At 40.3% G+C, this 15,944-nt stretch overlaps 1 protein-coding gene and 1 long non-coding RNA gene across 2 annotated transcripts in view; one reads left to right on the top strand and one right to left on the bottom strand.

Annotated features, from left to right (window-relative positions):
• The window catches only part of LOC138976412 (uncharacterized), a 556,176-nt gene that overhangs the window by 8,757 nt on the left and 531,475 nt on the right, over positions 1 to 15,944 (bottom strand). The gene's annotated exons all lie outside the window — the stretch shown is intronic.
• Positions 79 to 15,944, top strand: part of LOC138976406 (uncharacterized) — an 18,252-nt gene continuing 2,386 nt past the window's right edge. The window contains exons 1-2 of the mRNA XM_070349259.1: positions 79 to 191; positions 6,485 to 6,549. Of these exons, the coding sequence (XP_070205360.1) occupies positions 184 to 191; positions 6,485 to 6,549 (73 nt within the window). The 5' untranslated portion in view covers positions 79 to 183. The remainder of the gene's footprint in view (positions 192 to 6,484; positions 6,550 to 15,944) is intronic.

Here is a 15,944-nt window from a genome sequence, read left to right on the forward strand (position 1 = left end):
GTGGGCGTTTCCTAGATACTGGGCGTTTGCTGGGGATTTTACGGTAATTGTAAAATTACCAATGCTGTTGCATAAAAGCCACACCAGCGGACACCATCCACAAGACGTCATCGGGCTTCTCGCTGTCTACACAACTTGTTCTGACTGTTGTGCTTGTGGCTACAATACAATCAATTCAAGACCATGCTTTGGTGAGTATAGTTTTCTACAGAGGATGAAAGTCGCTCGTTAGTTTTCATAGATTGTTTTTTGGCCCAGGAATTGATAATTCTGTTGGCAAAATACAACAAAGTTCAGTATTTATCACAAGAAACGGCCGGAGTATGACTACCTACATGCCTGGGAAAACGGTCATACACGTAAATGCCTACTCGTGCAAAACACAAGTGTGATGGGATTTGAAAAGAGTAAGCACAGACGTGGCACAACATCAAAGACTGTTTTCATTACACCTCTGAGGATTTCTGTTGAGAACGTTTAAATATGTTGTTGCATATAAACATGCTGAGGATTATAAACACGTTTTCGAACGTTTCCACACAAAACTGTAGGTAGGTGTGCGTTCGTGCGCGTGTGTACATGCGTGTGTAAACATGCGTGTGAGTTTGTGTGTGTATATACATGTGTGTTTGTGTGTATATACATGTGTGTGTGTGTGTGTGTGTGTATATACATGTGTGTGTGTGTGTGTGTGTGTGTATATATATGTGTGTGTGTGTGTGTGTGTGTGTGTGTGTGTGTGTGTGTGTGTGTGTGTGTGTATGTATGTATAGGTTACAACACGAGTGGTTTTTTATATGGCTTGTATTTCAGTCAAGACCCAGCGGATGAATATCATCGGGAGACACGAGCCTCTGGCGAGTGGCTCTCGATTGATATTCCCGCTGGGTCTTAACTGAAATACAAGCCATATAAAAAACCACGAGTGTTGTAATCTGTATATCCCATTCTACCATCAAACACAAAGTGTAGACTACTAGCGGCACTGTTGCGATCTGTGCAGTGTAAAACATTGTTGCCAGCGAGACTTAGCCCTTTTGCAACCTTAAACTAAGTGACCGTCGCTGAAAAAATAAAACGAATGAGTGCATCGATAAGTACGCGGTAACACTACTTTCAGACCATTTAAAAGCTTTAAGTAAAGGTTCATAAGTTGCAAGAAAGTAATGAAGTCGTATAGAAATTAATTTAGTTGAAGCGCACAATTCTTTTGTTTTGCGTTTCAGGTCGGCAGAACGGGCGAAACGGGTTTGGGACCCATTTGGCTTACTCGATTCAGAATCGATTCCACGTTGTTTTTCTCGAACGTGTGTAATTAGGCTTATTGACAGAGAAGCAAATTTTAGGGAACAAATATGTAGGTTTAGATTGAACCATTTGCTCCCTATTTGAAATGTATCTACGTGATAAACTGTTTTGCGAGTGTGTTTGCATGGATGAACTTAAACTGGTATGGGTGTGAGGAAAACGCGACCGACACGTCTGTCACCGCCGATTGATTGCATTTTGAAGGAATATGACTGGATTACGGAAAAATACACACATGTTAAAGGCAGAGTAAGCCTCCCGTAAACCATCACAGATACGGTCAGGCTTTTACACACAGTACAAACACCATTTCATTTAAACACTCACCAATTGAGAACATCCTAGGTGCCCTCCGTAAAGAGCGAACAATTTTCAAAGAATTTATTTTTGCGTGGTTTATCTTACCCCTGAGCCATCGTGAACCCGTGTGATCCAGTTTTCCCTTTTCACAATGCAGTCGTCATAGTTAGTCATTTGAATGCGACTCGACGTGAGCTTATCTACAATAGCACGTTTTTTTATGCACGAAACAACGGCTGTGGTTCACAAGAACTCTAGCGATGGCTTTTGACTGTTGAGAGGAACGGCGATTTGCACTGATAAACCGGCCGTCGTCTGCTACGACCCTTGCGTGACCCTGCTTCCGGGCTTTTCTTTTTTTTAAACTTTCACAACTTCGAATTGTTCTGATCTTGTCTTGATGAAAAACGAATTCTTTTATGATTAAAGAATGTTTGTGTAACAAGCTGTCAATTTATTATTTAGATTTTAAAAGTTAGGTCTAGCGCAAAAACGAGGCGCCGTTGTTGTTAACGGAACAAGTCTACGAAAATAAATTCTTTGAAAATGTCTCACGCTCGACAGAAAGCAGCCAGGATGTTCCCGTTCGGTGAGCGTTCAAATGGAAGTATGCTTGTACTGTATATAGACGCTCGGGGAGCTCTGTGATGGTTTACGGGAGGCTTACTGTGCCTTTAAGTTCTCGGATACCTTCATCGCCAATGTGGACTTACTGCAGAGCCAGGCAAAAGAGTAGACTTGCTCGCAAAACACGTGAAACAGCCGATAATTGATAGCGAAGCTTAAACGTGCCAGGTAAGGACGGTCTGACAGATTCTCAAAAGTCGTCTGCTAACGAAGCAAGGGAGGGTACTCGTGTTTTTGTTTTGGTTCGCTAGCATCTGGTTATCTTGTAAGTTGAATGTTCGTTTTTTTCGACCTGCATTGCTTTCATAATGAAAGAAACGTTTGCTTATTGCATCTCATACATCAGATCAGTTCTGAGATTCATTTTTGCGTGCAACTGATATGGTTTTCTGAGCCGTGCAATACGATTTTGGAACTTCATACAAATGTGTCACATTGTTCGACGCGAGGTCAAAGGTCGGGAGCAAAGTAGTTCTTCGCCCAAATCGGAATCTGCACTATCATATATTTTTTTGAGTCCATGATGTATTTATTGAGCTATAAAAATACAACATATATACCCATACTGAAGTAACAGAGACAAAGAAGGGAGGTCATGGGATATATATAAATATCCCATGACCTCCCTTCTTTGTCTCTGTTACTTCAGTATGGGTATACATGTTGTATTTTTATAGCTCAATAAATACATCATGGACTCCAAAAAATATATGATAGTGCAGATTCCGATTTGGGCAAAGGACTACTTTCCTCCCGACCTTTGACCTCGCGCCGAACAATGTGACACATTTGTATGAAGTTCTAAAATCGCATTGCACGGCTCAGAAAACCATATCAGTTGCACGCAAAAATGAATCTCAGAACTGATCTGATGTATGAGATGCAATAAGCAAAAGTTTCTTTCATTATGAAAGCAATGCAGGTCGAAAAAAACGAACATTCAACTTACAAGATAACCAGATGCTAGCGAACCAAAACAAAAACACGAGTACCCTCCCCTTGCATCGTTAGCAGACGACTTTTGAGAATCTGTCGGTAGTGTGTTTTGCCGGTGTGCGCCTTCAGCTATCAAACATCGGCTGTTTCACGTGTTTTGCGAGCAAGTCTACTCTTTTGCCTGGCTCTGCAGTAAGTCCACATATTTTTCCGTAATCCAGTCATATTCCTTCAAAATGCAATCAATCGGCGGTGACAGACGTGTCGGTCGCGTTTTCCTCTCACCCATACCAGTTTAAGTTCATCCATGCAAACACACTCGCAAAACAGTTTATCACGTAGATACATTTCAAATAGGGAGCAAATGGTTAAATCTAAACCTACATATTTGTTCCCTAAGATTTGCTTCTCTGTCAATAAGCCTAATTACACACGTTCGAGAAAAACAACGTGGAATCAATTCTGAATCGAGTAAGCCAAATGGGTCCCAAACCCGTTTCGCCCGTTCTGCCGACCTGAAACGCAAAACAAAAGAATTGTGCGCTTCAACTAAATTAATTTCTATTCGACTTCATTACTTTCTTGCAACTTATGAACCTTTACTTAAAGCTTTTAAATGGTCTGAAAGTAGTGTTACCGCGTACTTATCGATGCACTCATTCGTTTTATTTTTTCAGCGACGGTCACTTAGTTTAAGGTTGCAAAAGGGCTAAGTCTCGCTGGCAACAGTTTTACCCTGCACAGATCGCAACAGTGCCGCTAGTAGTCTACACTTTGTGTTTGATGGTAGAATGGGATATACAGATTACAACACTCGTGGTTTTTTATATGGCTTGTATTTCAGTCAAGACCCAGCGGGAATATCAATCGAGAGACACTCGCCAGAGGCTCGTGTCTCCCGATGATATTCATCCGCTGGGTCTTGACTGAAATACAAGCCATATAAAAAACCACTCGTGTTGTAACCTATACATATATATACATGTGTGTGTGTGTGTGTGTGTGTGTGTGTGTGTGTGTGTGTTTGTGTGTGTGTGTGTTTGTATATGAGTTGTTCTTTGCTACTGGTCACAAGTGGGGGTCAGCTCACACGGACGCATTTTTCAATACAGTCTAGGGGAGAAACTGGTCACAAAGCACCCAGTACATGCCAGAGAGATAGGAGAATCGGCACAATCAAAGAAAATACCAAAATCATTCAATAGATATGGAAATATTAAGATTTACTGTGAAAATGCCAGCAAAAATGGCGTCCAAAAACGGGAACGCACACTTGGTGCGTCTTTGAAGACTTACCTCCCGTTCTGTGTTGTTGATAATGGTCGTGTTTGTGCTGTTGTTGTTGAAATAGTATCTAATAAAACTGATGCAGTTCTTGAAATGTTGCAAATTATTGTTGTCTTTGTGAAATGCGAGAGTGTTCTGAGGCGTAATCTGCATACGGCTGATGTCCCACATAGGGTACCCCACTTCGATCAGCGTATCACTCCAAATGAGCTTCATAGCAGAAAAGCAGATACACTACCAACACACTGCATAACAGATCTACAAGTCTGAGCCAGAATCATTGAAATTTACTTTCTGTATAAAATATTGCAATCAAATTTGTTCACGATGTCCCACAAATAACGCAGGTTACCCTCGCCTTCGATTCAAAGTAACTCCAATCTGACTTAATTACAATCGAAACGCAGATGACGAACTGATTCACCACAAATTTGTGGTATTTTACACACAAATTTCAACTGTGTTGTTTCGCGATAAACAGCCATAAACAAACAAATGTGGCGCCGTCACGTCGCCTTGGAAGGAATAACGCAGGTGACCAAGGCTTGTTTCCGATACCTGTCTGATTAAAATCATCGTTTTTTCACGAATGACGGCTCTTTGGCAGATCTGGTGAGTTGGAAACTGTCTATGAATGTTTCATCTAATGTCAAATGCGTACATTCTTGTCGATATTGTTACCTTTGGGCTCTCGTCGTGTTGTCCGAAAGTGACTTTTGTCAGCATAGAACTTACTGTGCTTTGATCATTGACTGAGAAGAATCTTCCGATGACACTAGTTCATTTCACTACGCGACTGCAGATCTGCAAGGAAACTTATGGCAGGGGAAATAAGCTTAACTGAAGACGAATAAGCGGAGTAACTGTTCTTCAACGGATTGCTCTCACTGATCTAAATATTTAGATCTTGTCGTCTGCTAGTCTGCTAGTAAGTAGTCTTCGGTCGTGTGAAAGTCACATCTATTTCGACTGTGTGCATCGATCCGTGTAGTGAAATGTTGATCTTTGATGATTTGGCAACATAACTTCGCTAAATGTGCTTCGAGTGTATCTCCCCGTTAACCGCATTTGAAAACGTCTTTTAACAAGACCATGTTTCGACAGCCCAGACGGGGAGGATCCTCGATAGCTCACAGGGTATATAATGTTTTCCGCCGTTTTTTGAAGAATCCTTTCAAATTTGCTATTCCAAAAGTACTTTATGACACGACTCGAGTGGCAAAGAACATTCTCTGCAATTCCTGTCTCAGTCCGTGCAGCCGTTTCGGGTCCTATCGTCATCATACAAACATACACACAGACACACAAGAACCAGCTTTAAAAGTTAGATTATGTAGGAACCATGTGAACCAGTGATTTTTTCTTATGTACAACAGATACTACAGTATTTCTGCTTTATGAAAAGCAATATTTCAAAAACAAAACTAGAGATTTGAATTTTGACCACTTTTCCCCCTTTCTGTCACCAGTACTGAAGAACAACTCATATACATGTGTGTGTGTGTGTGTGTATATATACATGTGTGTGTGTGTGTAAATATGTGTGTATGTGTGTGTGTGTGTGTATACATGTGTGTTTGTGTGTGTATATACATGCGTGTGTGTGTATGTGTGTGTGTGTGTTTGTGTGTATATATGCATGTGTGTGTGTTTGTGTGTGTATATATACATGTTTGTGTGTGTTTGTGTGTGTTCATTCTTGTAAAGCCTTGTATAGTATGTGTTGAAGTTCAACCACACCAACACCTGCAAAGTCTAATGTTGCCGTTTCTGCGGTAACGTATACGGATATGGTTGACACTTAGATTCACCACAATTCACCGAACAGTCCTCCTGTTTGGCTTCAGTCCACTCAAAGCGTGAACCAGTTGACGCATGACACATGACGTCATTGTTCTCACAAGGTTTTTATCACGATTAATGTTTGTGTCGTCAGTACTGTCATTCTTAAGAGTGAGGACTTGGTTTGTTTACTTGCTCTGTTGTATCTCTTTACATTCAAGACTTTGTGATTTGTGTTTTTCAGCGTGAACCTTCTGTTGCTGACATGTTTGTCCATTGTGGGCCTTGTGTCTGCCGCTAAGCCAGCATGTAAGACTCCACTATCACTCACCTTTTGTTTTCTTGTAACAAGTATCGGCCAATGATCATGTTTTGTACGACTAACGAAATGTTCCAAAGAAACGACCTTTTTGTATAACAATCGGCTGCTGTCTAAGCTGAAGAAGTTACTACTGTCAAGGAACTCATGAGCTGGGACTGAAATTCGAATGAGTTGTTGTTGTTGTTGTTGTTGTTGTTGTTGTTGTTGTTGTTGTTGTTGTTGCTGTTGTTGTTGTTGTTGTTGTTGTTGTTGTTGTTGTTGTTGTTGTTTTTCTAATATTATAACCACGCAGTATTTGCGTAAAGGGTTTTATTACCATTCCAGTGAATCATATGGCTTTTTTTGACTGATTCTAGGTGACCCTCTAAAGGTTAAAACGTTCAGGCAAGGACCCTTTTTGTTTATCACGCTAAAAACTACCAAGACAAAGCAAATCGTGGATGTAACAACAGCCTCCGGCTCATGCTGATAATCCACTTTCTCGACATGTCTGTTATCATTTGTTATTACCAATTCAGTGCCCAATATGACTTTTTGACCAATCAGGACGGATTCTAGGTGACCCTCTAAATGTTATAACGTTCAGACAGGGACCCTTTTTGTTTATCAAGCTAAAAGTTAACAAGACAAAGAACAAATTTAAATCAACAATATCAGAGTGATTTATTCTAAAGAATGACACTTCAAATGCTGTCAGGTAATACTCTCTTTATCTAAAAAAAAAAAATACCGAAAAGCGAGTTTTGTCGGTGGGTGCTTTACGGAACAGCAAGGCACCGCCCATCCTCTCAGTGTGCAATGCCGACCCGCTCACTTGAAATCTAAATTATCAAAGTTCGGAAAAATCAAGTGAAATTGCGTCACTCGCTTTAGGTCAAATGTATCTTTACGTCATTTCCCTTCCGTCTGGAGTCGGTTATGAATCTGTCGCTCTCTGTTCAACAAGAAAAGGCGAAGCAACAGAAACGCATGTTCAACATGGTTTATCTTGTGAGATTGCTGTGTGTCACACGCATTTGACCTGTGAATATTCATCACTTCAGGTGTGTTACTCTGATTGGCTGACCCAGGTCACGAGAATTCTTTGACTGACAGGCATAATCAGGAAGGAGCGCTCCAGTTCCCATTGCGGCTGTTCTGTCTAAGTCGCGGGTTCGCTTCGAAATTTCTTTTGGTCGAATTAAACGGTAATAAAACCGTTATTTCTAATAATTTATGGTGACTGTTAGTAAATGATAACAGACATTTCTCACAAACGATATCAGCATTCGCCTTAAAGGCTCATGCTTGATATCTTTTTTCTCGACATGTCTGTTATCATTTGCTAACAGTCAGCATATTAGAAATAACTCATAGTAACTGTCAGCATATTAGAAATAACTAATAAGAACATTATTTTTCACAACGCATGACATTTATCTATCGGAACGTCTATTTTCCACAAAAAAAGTGGCAGCAGTCAGTGACGCTTGATGAACTCAGAAGTCCGGACTGAAACTCCAATAAGTTCTAGTGAACCCGCGGTCAAACACTTGTTCCTACATTAAATGCTTTCCTGGTGTCAACGGTCTACAAGGAACTTAGTCGATAAATATCGACAGGGGGCCGACTAATGGTTTAAATGTGAAATGTGTGTATAATAATGGGTGTGGGTCTGAAATAAAGTTAGGTAGTAGTTATCATTTGTTTTGAATACTTATTGGTATTTTGACAATGTGGGTAGCATGGAAATGTAAGCATTTGAATGTAAGTCTTAGGTAGCATTGTACCCAGGAAGAGAGACGAGAGATAGGAGTAGGTTGCAATAGCTTGTGTGGTCTTTGAGTTTTTTTGTTGAAAGACATTGTTAAAGAAAAAGAAGACAAGTACAGTTATGCAATATTTATTGTGAAAACCAACGATTGTACAAAGAACATGTGAGGCAACATTATGTCTATGATGGTGTGAAGAAAATTAGTTATGATTTATACTATTATTATTTAGACTTGAGACTGAATAGCAAAAGGCGAGTTAGTGTATGTTTTGTGGTGTGAATTGAAACAAAATGAAAAGTGTAAATATCTGGGAATTTGTGGTTAAAAGACTTCGTTTATTCTTGATTGTTAGTTACTATTATATCGAAGTGAATAGCAAAACGCTGTATTTGAAAACAGCATGGGATATATATATATATTTGTGGTTTTTTGTATCAGGTAATGCCCTAGTTTTTACAAATTGTAGCAAAGTCGATTAACTTTACTATGTACGATGGTTGCTTGCCAATTACAACACAAACGCGAAAAACTTAACTATTTGTAGAGTTCTAAGGCATTGCAGACAAAGCAACTGCAAGAAAGTCAGGTTTTAGCAGTGTGAAAATCCGCTGAAAACGGTCTTATATCCCTTCCGTTAACATGGCTTCGTCCGGCCATACATGTAGGCTCTTATGACACTGACCCTGAGCTGACCCTGAGGCACTGAACAGGTTTTCACGGAAAAATTCTCTCGAAGAACCAAATGGGTTCGGTGCATTTGTCAGTCTGTCACATGTTGAAGGGCCCCATACGGGTTGAAAGAGATAAGGTACTGTCGTGTTTTTTTCCCAAAACTAGTGCACTACCGTTCTCACGAGATAAGTTACTTCTGTTTTGTTCCGGTGTTTTTTTTCAATTGACACCATGTATGAGAGATGAAACAGAAAAGCCTGTTGTGCAAAATGCAAAAATTTAGAGGAAAAAACGAAACAAAACAAAAGTAACTGTTCTCATGACAACGGCAAACAACGACACATGTTCACCGGCCCTCAGCTAATTCAAGAAATCACCCTCCCCCCCTCCTGCTAGGTACACGTGCACTCAAGTTAACCTCTGCTTTGAGACACATGTTCACCGCCCTCAGCTAATTCAAGAAATCACCCCCACCCCCCTCCCCCTCCTGATAGGTACACGTGCACTCATAGAGATTACACAACGTCATCGAGTGAGGGACCGAAAAATATTGAAACTCGAGGATGATTTTTTTGTGGTATCAACACAAAAAAATCATCCGAGAGTTTCAATATTTTTTGGTCCCTCACAAGATGACGTTTGTGTAATTTGTGTATACAATGATCAACGACAAAGACAAAAATTAAAACAAAAACAACACGAACTCTTTAACGTTGGCGTGTGAATACACAACCGGAAATAGATCTAGATCTAAATTGATCTCTATGACCCGTGCCTTGATACCATTGAGATCATAGGAGATGCACAGCAGTGCCGATACCAGGTTTCTTTAGCTTCACTTTAAAATGATATCAGAACGATAGTTATTGACTTGACCGAGACCGTGAAAGTGAACACAGGAGAGTTGTATACAAGTTAATCTCTGCTTTGACCTGTGTGCCAAGAGTCAGATGAGAGAGAGAGAAAGCGAGAAAGAGAGAGAGAGAGAGAGAGAAAGCGAGAGAGAGAGAGAGAGAGACACACACACACACACACACACACACACATAGACAGAGACAGACATAGAAAGACAGAAGCGGAGAGAGTCAGAGGGAGACACAGCCAAAGACATACATACAGACAGACAGACAGAGAGAGAGAGAGAGAGAGAGAGAGAGAGAGAGAGAGAGAGAGAGAGAGAGAGAGAGAGAGAGAGAGAAAACCCAAATGTAACTGATCTCGTGAGAACGGTTGAGGCCTTGCAAGGTTTTGACGGCAACAATAATTATTGTAGTTCTCTAAGACTTTATTTCTGTTTGATTTGTGATATGTTGGAAAGACATATTTATCAATTGATCAACAAAATAAAACATAATACAAAACGACACAACATTGTTAAAATCTTTATTGGCCAACGTTGAACGTTTACGAAGGCCTCAATCTTCCCGCGCCGTAGACCAGATTAATAGGTGCTTGATTTTGGTATTTTGATTTACATAACATTAAACCTTTCTTGGGGTTCATGTATAATATTACATTTCAGCATATGTGAATTACATGTCATCATACCAAACTGTCATACATTTTTATTCCCACATTATTCTGATTGATCACAACCAAACCTACTATCACTGGACACATCCAAATGCAAGCGCCTGTTCTTGACAACTTGCCATTGATCTAAAAATATAGATCAGTGCAACTTACTGGGTCCTTTGCCACAGACACTGTTTGGCCTGTAGGTAAAATGTACATAGAGAATACTACATGGCTTGCTGTGTCGTACCAGATTTACACGAGTTGTTTTTTTAAATAGTGAACTGCGAGCGAAAGCGAGCTGTTCACTATTTAAAAAAGCAACGAGTGTAAATCTGGTACGACACAGCAAGCCATGTAGTATTCTGTTTATCCTACATTATATACTTCTGTGCCAGATCTAACTAAAAGTCACCGACAGCGCTATTGCCTTTGGATCAACCCGCTTTAGAACTTCAAACCACTTTACTCAATTTGATATTCATTCCTCCGCCATGACACACACTCTCAAACTAGGACAAAGTAGTTCGCCTTTGTTAACACTGCTAAGTTTAATATTGAACATTGATGAAATAAATTCGAACAACGAAATCATGGTCACTTCAAAATATACCAGATAAAAAGAAAAGCAGTGGCCACAGGATAAAAGAAACCAAAAGGAACAATACAATACAATACAATACAATAATCTTTGTTCATCTCTAAAAGAGAAATTACAAGCTTGACTGTGTGTCTGCAAAATCAATCAACCAATCAATCAATCAACCATGCATGTAGCAACATTCACATCGCATACTCACATCATATCGCCACACGCAAACACTGTAGCCTACCCACACACCTACTGAAACAAGCCTAAAAATAGAAGCAATGCATTGCCTGTTATAAAAATTATATCACATTATCACCTTATCACATTTTAACCACATTATCTTATCACATTTGTATCCTATAAATCAATATAACTAACAACAGAGAAAAACAACTGATAAAAGGATGTAAAGATTATGCCGTTGTCAGAGCGACAGCACCAGCACCTAGCGCCCCACCTGGGAGTTGAAGATGTGAATTGCAGATGGAATGAATGAGTTTCTGTAGCGTGTGGTTCTTGTGTATGGCTGTCTAAATCTTAAGCTTCTATCCATCCGTCTGCTGTCAAGTTCAGGTCTGAGTGGGTGCGTGTCATCGGTCAAAATCTTCTGTAGCCTGTCAGTCAGTCGTCGTTCCTGCGTTGATGCAAACGTGTCCTGCTTCCTCCCAACTACCCCACCAGCTTTCTTAATGAATTTCTCTAATCTATCCCTGTCCTGCTTGCTGATGCTGCCACTCCAACACACGGATCCAAAGTACAGCACACTATTGCAGGTTGAGGTATAAAACATCTGGAGAATCTCTTGTCTAACATTAAAAGATCTGAGTTTTCTCAAAAAGTACAGGCGCGAGTGGAGCTTCTTCACCTTAGCATCAGTATTGGGCTTCCATGTCAACTTATAATCTATGATTATTCCCAAATACTTATACTGCTCTACTTTCTCTACAACCTCCCCCTTAATCACTATATCCCCATGTACATGTTCCTTCCTCCTATTGTCCATAATCATTTCCTTGGTCTTGCCTACATTAACAAGCATGAAAATTCTCCGTATTTTCCGTATTTTGGAAAAAAAATAAACCGTATATTTTTTTTTTTCCGTATTTTTCCTTTTTTTTTTTTTTTCCCTAGTCATAGTTATAGTAAAATAGTTTTGGGGCCATGTTTGAATCCAATTTTAAGGCTCAGATAGCCCCAGATTGCACCAAATTGCACCCTTGAAAAAAAAACATTTCGGGGGGGCATGCCCCCGGACCCCCCTAGAAGTCTTGGCGCTTCGCGCCTGCGAAACTTGGCGCTACGCGCCTTCGAATTTTGTTTTCAGTTGGTTGTTTTTTTCAGTTTTCATGCCTGATTAAGTTCTAAATAATTATCATCACACCACCCAACAAACTTATCTACCTCCCGCCTGTAGTCAGAGTCGTCATCGTCAGTCATTAGTCCAACCAGTCCAGTGTCATCGGCAAACTTTGCCATGGGGCATGAGTCGCCAGAAGTACTAAAATCAGCTGTATACAAAGAAAAAAGAAAAGGAGAGAGAACTGTGCCCTGTGGGGCGCCTGTGTTCGTGCACACAGTGTCAGACACTAGGTTATCTCCCATTTTCACAAACTGAGGCCTCTTCGTCAAATAGTCCATGATCCAGAGTATGGTGGAAGCTGGAACATTCATCTTACAAAGCTTGTCTGCCATTAAATGTGGCTGAATGGTATTAAAAGCACTGGAGAAGTCAAAAAACATCAAACGAATGTAAGAACCCGGCTTGTCTAAATGAGAATACATTTTATTAAGAACATACAACACTGCATCATCAACATTCCTGTTTCTTCTATAAGCAAACTGACATGGGTCAATAAAATCTTTCACAAAATCACTAAGCCTAAACAGGACAATTCTTTCAAAAACTTTCATGCACACAGAAGTCAGTGCTACAGGCCTCAGGTCGTTCATGATCTGTACAGATTTTTTCTTTGGAACAGGCACAATGCATGAAGTTTTCCACAGTGCTGGTACTTTACTAACACTAAGAGATAAATTAAAAATAACAGAAAGAATGTAACTAAGTTGCTCTGCACAGTGTTTGAGTACTCTAGGCTTCATCCCGTCTGATCCCCCCGCTTTGCTAGCATTCACCTTCCTCAACCCCCTCATCACCTCCTCCTCTGTCACTACGATAGGGGGTTCCCCTTCCATAGGCCCACTGTCACTGGTCAATTTCTCTCCAATTGTCTCCCTTTCATCGCTAAAGTCATGCTTATCAAAGCGTGCATAAAACTGGTTGAGAGCGTTTACATCTGTCTGCACAGCGCTGTTTTTTCCTCCACTACCCCCCTTCTTCCCCTTATAGCCACTCATGATGTTCAACCCCTCCCACGCTTTCTTCATATTGTTTTCTGTGAAGTGACCCTCCACCTTTTCCCTGTACTCTTTCTTCCCCTTCCTAATCACACTCTGAACCTCCCTCTGAACCTCCTTCACATCTCCACTGCTCTTGTATTTAAACACCCTCTTCTTATTATTCAGAACCTGCTTAATGTCTTTTGTAACCCAAGGTTTATTATTACTATAAACCTTCACTGTCTTTTTTGACACTACGTTGTCAACACAGAAGGAAACATAGTCAGTTACACAGTCTGTCAGTTCATCAACATCACTTGCCGAGTATACAAATACCGCCCAATCAGTGCAGTCGAAGCAACCTCTAAGGGTTTCCATTGACTCACTCGACCAATCATATACAGTCCTAGTGAGGGGCGGTTCTCGCTGCACACGCGGTCGGTATCGTGGTACAATATTCACAGTGTTGTGGTCTGAGCGGCCAAGGGGTGGTAAAACAAAGGAACTGTAGGCACCACAAACATTTGAATAACACAGGTCTAAGGTTTTGTCTCTACGTGTAGGGCATGTCACATGTTGATCAAATTTGGGTAAAACTTTCTTTAAATTACAATGATTGAAGTCTCCTGTGACTAAAAATAAAAGCGTCCGGTGACCTAGTCTGAAGTTCATGCACGTGTTGTGCTATCATCTCTTCTGCTTCTGTTGCGTTGGCTGAGGGTGGCACATACACAGCGACTGTCAGCACAACAACAGCAAAGCATATCCTTCCGCGATAGGATTAGCTTGACCTTCCGGTTGATCCCATGTACTACTAATTTACATAGCTTGACCTTCCGGTTGACCTCATTTACATGATAATTATACACACGTGCGATTTGAACGATTGTTATCTCACGGGTATCTCTCTCACGTATGTAGGATAAAGTGTATTTTCTGATTTGTGCACAAAAGCTTCTTTTTTTTCTTTTTTTTAACATAATGTTTAATGTCACTGTATGTTTGAAAGACCATGGTCACATTTGTAAAACAAATGTTAAATTAGAAAATGAATAACATTTTGGTTCATGATTTTTCCTATGCCTGTGCTGAAAATAAGAAATGAAATGTTGGTATATAAGTCACTCAGATGCAGTGTACTATGAATGGTTTGAGTTTGTTGCGGTTGACCCTGCACATTTAGACCTATGATGATGATACCTTCGTTTTTGTTGAACAATTTTGCCTTAACACCTCCCATAGGGTGACGTATTCCACAACTTCCTGTGTTACACAAACTCAGTGATGACCAATTCACACAACTTTCTACAGATGAACACTGTTGCCTTCACCCCTCCCAAAGGGTGACGGATGTCACAACTTCCTGTGTACACAAACTGATGACGTATTTCACAACAAAATGGCGCTGCCCATGGTCACCCTCAAAACTAACCGTTAACCACTATAATAATAAGAACAAGGAGAGTGTCTGCAATGCTAGATATGGGCTACTTTTAATTGTTGTTATGTAGTTATATGTATATCATTGTGTCTGTAATGATGGATGTAGGCTACTTGCTGATATTTAATTAGCTGGTTATTATTGTGTTTGTATTGACGGATGTTGGCTACTTGTTGTAATGTAGTTATCTGTATGTCATTGTGTTTGTATTGACGGATGTGGGCTACTTGTTGTAATGTAATTATCTGTGTATTATTGTGTCATTAGCTGGGTATTATTGTGTACCTGTACTGCGGGCTATACCCCCCGCGGGTTAGGGGGAGTCCCATATTGGTTGGGACTAGAAAGAATTTACCCGATGCTAACCAGCATGTCGTAAGAGGCGACTAACGGTTCTGTTTCTTCTCTTCTTTTGTCTTATTTCTGCCTTACCAGTCCTTTCACCTATATTTCCTTCCAAGAAAACTCTCCCTACTATTCACTGCAGTTTTCCAATTCTTTTCTTGTTGTCTTATTTCTACCTGACTGGATCCATCACCTTTATTTCACTTACCAAAAGTCTTCTTTTCCACATCCTTATTTCTCTGCACCCCACATGTCGTATGAGGCGACTAACGGACTCTGTTTCTCCTTTTACCCTTGTTAAGTGGTTCTTGTATAGAATATAGTCAATGTTTGTAAAGATTTTAGTCAAGCAGTATGTAAGAAATGTTTAGTCCTTTGTACTGGAAACTTGCATTCTCCCAGTAAGGTCATATATTGTACTACGTTGCAAGCCCCTGGAGCAATTTTTTGATTAGTGCTTTTGTGAACAAGAAACACTTAACAAGTGGCTCTATCCCATCTCCCCCCTTTCCCCTATCCCATCTCCCCCCTTTCCCTCGTCGCAATATAACCTTCGTGGTTGAAAACGACGTTAAACACCAAATAAAGAAAAGAAAGACTGCGGGCTATGGGCTACGTGTTGTAATGTAATTTATCTGTGTGTTGTGTGTCTGTAGTTATGGATGTGGGCTACTTGTAATGTAATTTATCGGTGTGTTGTGTGCCAGTAAGGATGGATGAGGGCTA

This window comes from Littorina saxatilis, linkage group LG9 (genome assembly GCF_037325665.1).
Source record: "Littorina saxatilis isolate snail1 linkage group LG9, US_GU_Lsax_2.0, whole genome shotgun sequence".
NCBI classification, from domain to species: domain Eukaryota; kingdom Metazoa; phylum Mollusca; class Gastropoda; order Littorinimorpha; family Littorinidae; genus Littorina; species Littorina saxatilis.